The 2,055-nt window shown below is 41.1% G+C and overlaps 1 protein-coding gene across 1 annotated transcript; it reads right to left on the reverse strand.

The window, feature by feature from the left end:
- Nucleotides 1–494: 494 nt before the first annotated feature.
- On the reverse strand, nucleotides 495–1,415 carry LOC107919732 (uncharacterized). Its single transcript, XM_016849121.1, has 2 exons — nucleotides 1,175–1,415; nucleotides 495–823 (listed from the first exon to the last, which is right to left on the reverse strand). The coding sequence occupies exons 1-2, from the start codon at nucleotides 1,413–1,415 to the stop codon at nucleotides 495–497; spliced, it is 570 nt and encodes a 189-aa protein (XP_016704610.1).
- Nucleotides 1,416–2,055: the final 640 nt, after the last annotated feature.

A 2,055-nucleotide genomic window follows, 5' to 3' on the forward strand; every position in this document is an offset into this window, starting at 1 on the left:
TCACAACTAGCCACTACTCATAATTCTAACACAACCGAAACTCTATCAGAAAGCCAAGCAAAATGATACCCACGCTCATGCAAAGATTCGAACACAGGACCTCCAATACACCAACTCCCTTACCACTTGAACCAGTAGGCTCATCTGATATGTTTTTTATAGACAACATTATATAAGCCCACCGAACAAGGGTAAGACTTGGATCAAAAGTAGCAAAATTAGCAAAGCTGAGACTTGAACCCAAGACCTCTCACACATACCCAGAACACTTAACCACTGAAGCAGATACACTTTTGTGTCAGATTTTACATAAACAGAAATAAATTATTCATGGCGTTACAACTCTACCCCTTAAAAGAAATTTCGACCTCAAAATTTACCTGATCAGAACAGATGAGGATACTGCTGACGCATCGAGTCCTCAGGTTCCCAAGTGGCTTCCTCAGTGCCATGATTTTACCATAGAACCTTCACTAGTGGTATGGACTTCCTCCTTAGAACTTTAACATCTCGATCCAGAATCTAACCTCCTCAAAAGTCAAGTCTAATCTAACCTCGATCTCCTCAATAGAGACTACATGAGATGGATCAGACTGATACTGCCTTAGCATCGAGATGTGAAACACATCGTGAATACGGTCCAACTCTGGAGGTAGCTCCAATTGAAAGGCAACCGGTCCCACACACTTCAGAATTTGATATGGCCTAATGAACCTAAGGCTCAACTTGCCCTTATGATTGAATCTTAGAACCTTCTTCGACGGAGAAACTTTAAGAAACATGAAGTCCCCCACTGAGTACTCAATATCTCTCTTCTTCAGATCTACATAAAACTTCTACCTATCAGAGACCGCCTTCAGACGATCCCGAATCAGTCTAACCTTATCTTCAGTCTCAAAAACCAACTTAGGACCCAAAACTTGACGTTCACCCAACTCAGTCCAACATAGCAGAGTATGACACTTACGACAATATAAAGCCTCATAAGGTGCCATCTGGATACTAGCTTGGAAACTATTATTGTAGGTGAACTTAGCTAGCAGCAGATAATCCTCCCAACTACCTTCAAAATCAATAACGCAACTCTGAAGCATATCCTTTAGTATTTAGATCAATCTCTCAAATTGACCATCGTTCTAAGGATGGAACGCAGTACTGAAGTCTAATCTCGAACCTAGAGCTTCATGCAATTTCTTCCATAACTGAGAAGTAAACCGAGAATCTCTATCAGAAATAATCGAAATAGGAAACCGACGCAGTCTTACAATCTCAGAGATATAGAGCTTTGCTAACTTTTGCAGAGAAAAGCCCATCTGAATCAGAATGAAGTAAGTAGACTTGGTCACTCGATCCACGATGACCCAAACAGAGTCCTTCTTCGTGGGTGTTAAGGGAAACCCACTAGCGAAGTCCATCGTTACTTGTTCCCATTTCCATAAGGGAATCTTAGCAAACTCAAAGGCAATTGGTGCTCAGCCTTAACTTGTTGGCACGTTAGACAAAGAGTAACGAAATCTGTAGCCTCATGCTTCAAACCCGGCCACCAGTACAACTCACAAAGATCGTAATTCATTTTATTACCACTGGGATGCATATCATAAGGGCCACTATGTGCCTCTCTCAGAATTGACTGCCTCAAATTAGAATCATTTGGCACACAGATCCGTCCTCGAAAACATAGTACCTTACCAAAATATGAAGTGTTACAACTCTCAATCTGTCGAAACCGCAAACCTAATGTCTCATCCACTAACTAATTCTCTCAAATTCGATCAATCCAAGTTGGATTAACTTGCAACTCAGCTAACAGATTCCCATCGTCAAATAGACTAAGTCGAGCAAACATCACTTTCAAATCTGTCATTGCCCTACGACTTAGAGCATCGACCACCACATTGGCCTTACTAGGATGATACTCTATCGTGCAGTCATAATCCTTGAGCAATTGAATCTATTGATACTACCTAAGATTTAACTCCTTCTGAGTAAGGAGGTACTTGAAACTCTTGTGATTGGTGTAGATAATACACCTCTCACCATACAGATAGTACCTCT

The sequence above is a fragment of the Gossypium hirsutum genome, chromosome A12 (assembly GCF_007990345.1).
Source record: "Gossypium hirsutum isolate 1008001.06 chromosome A12, Gossypium_hirsutum_v2.1, whole genome shotgun sequence".
NCBI lineage: Eukaryota > Viridiplantae > Streptophyta > Magnoliopsida > Malvales > Malvaceae > Gossypium > Gossypium hirsutum.

What these genes read in the sequence shown, in the direction of transcription:
- LOC107919732 (XM_016849121.1), bottom strand. Translation starts at nt 1,415, where the DNA reads ATGGACTTCGCTAGTGGGTTTCCCTTAACACCCACGAAGAAGGACTCT. An exon ending in GAAATTGCATGAAGCTCTAG is followed by an intron (nt 824 to 1,174) that starts GTTCGAGATTAG and finishes AGTTTTATGTAG; the next exon opens with ATCTGAAGAAGAGAGATATT.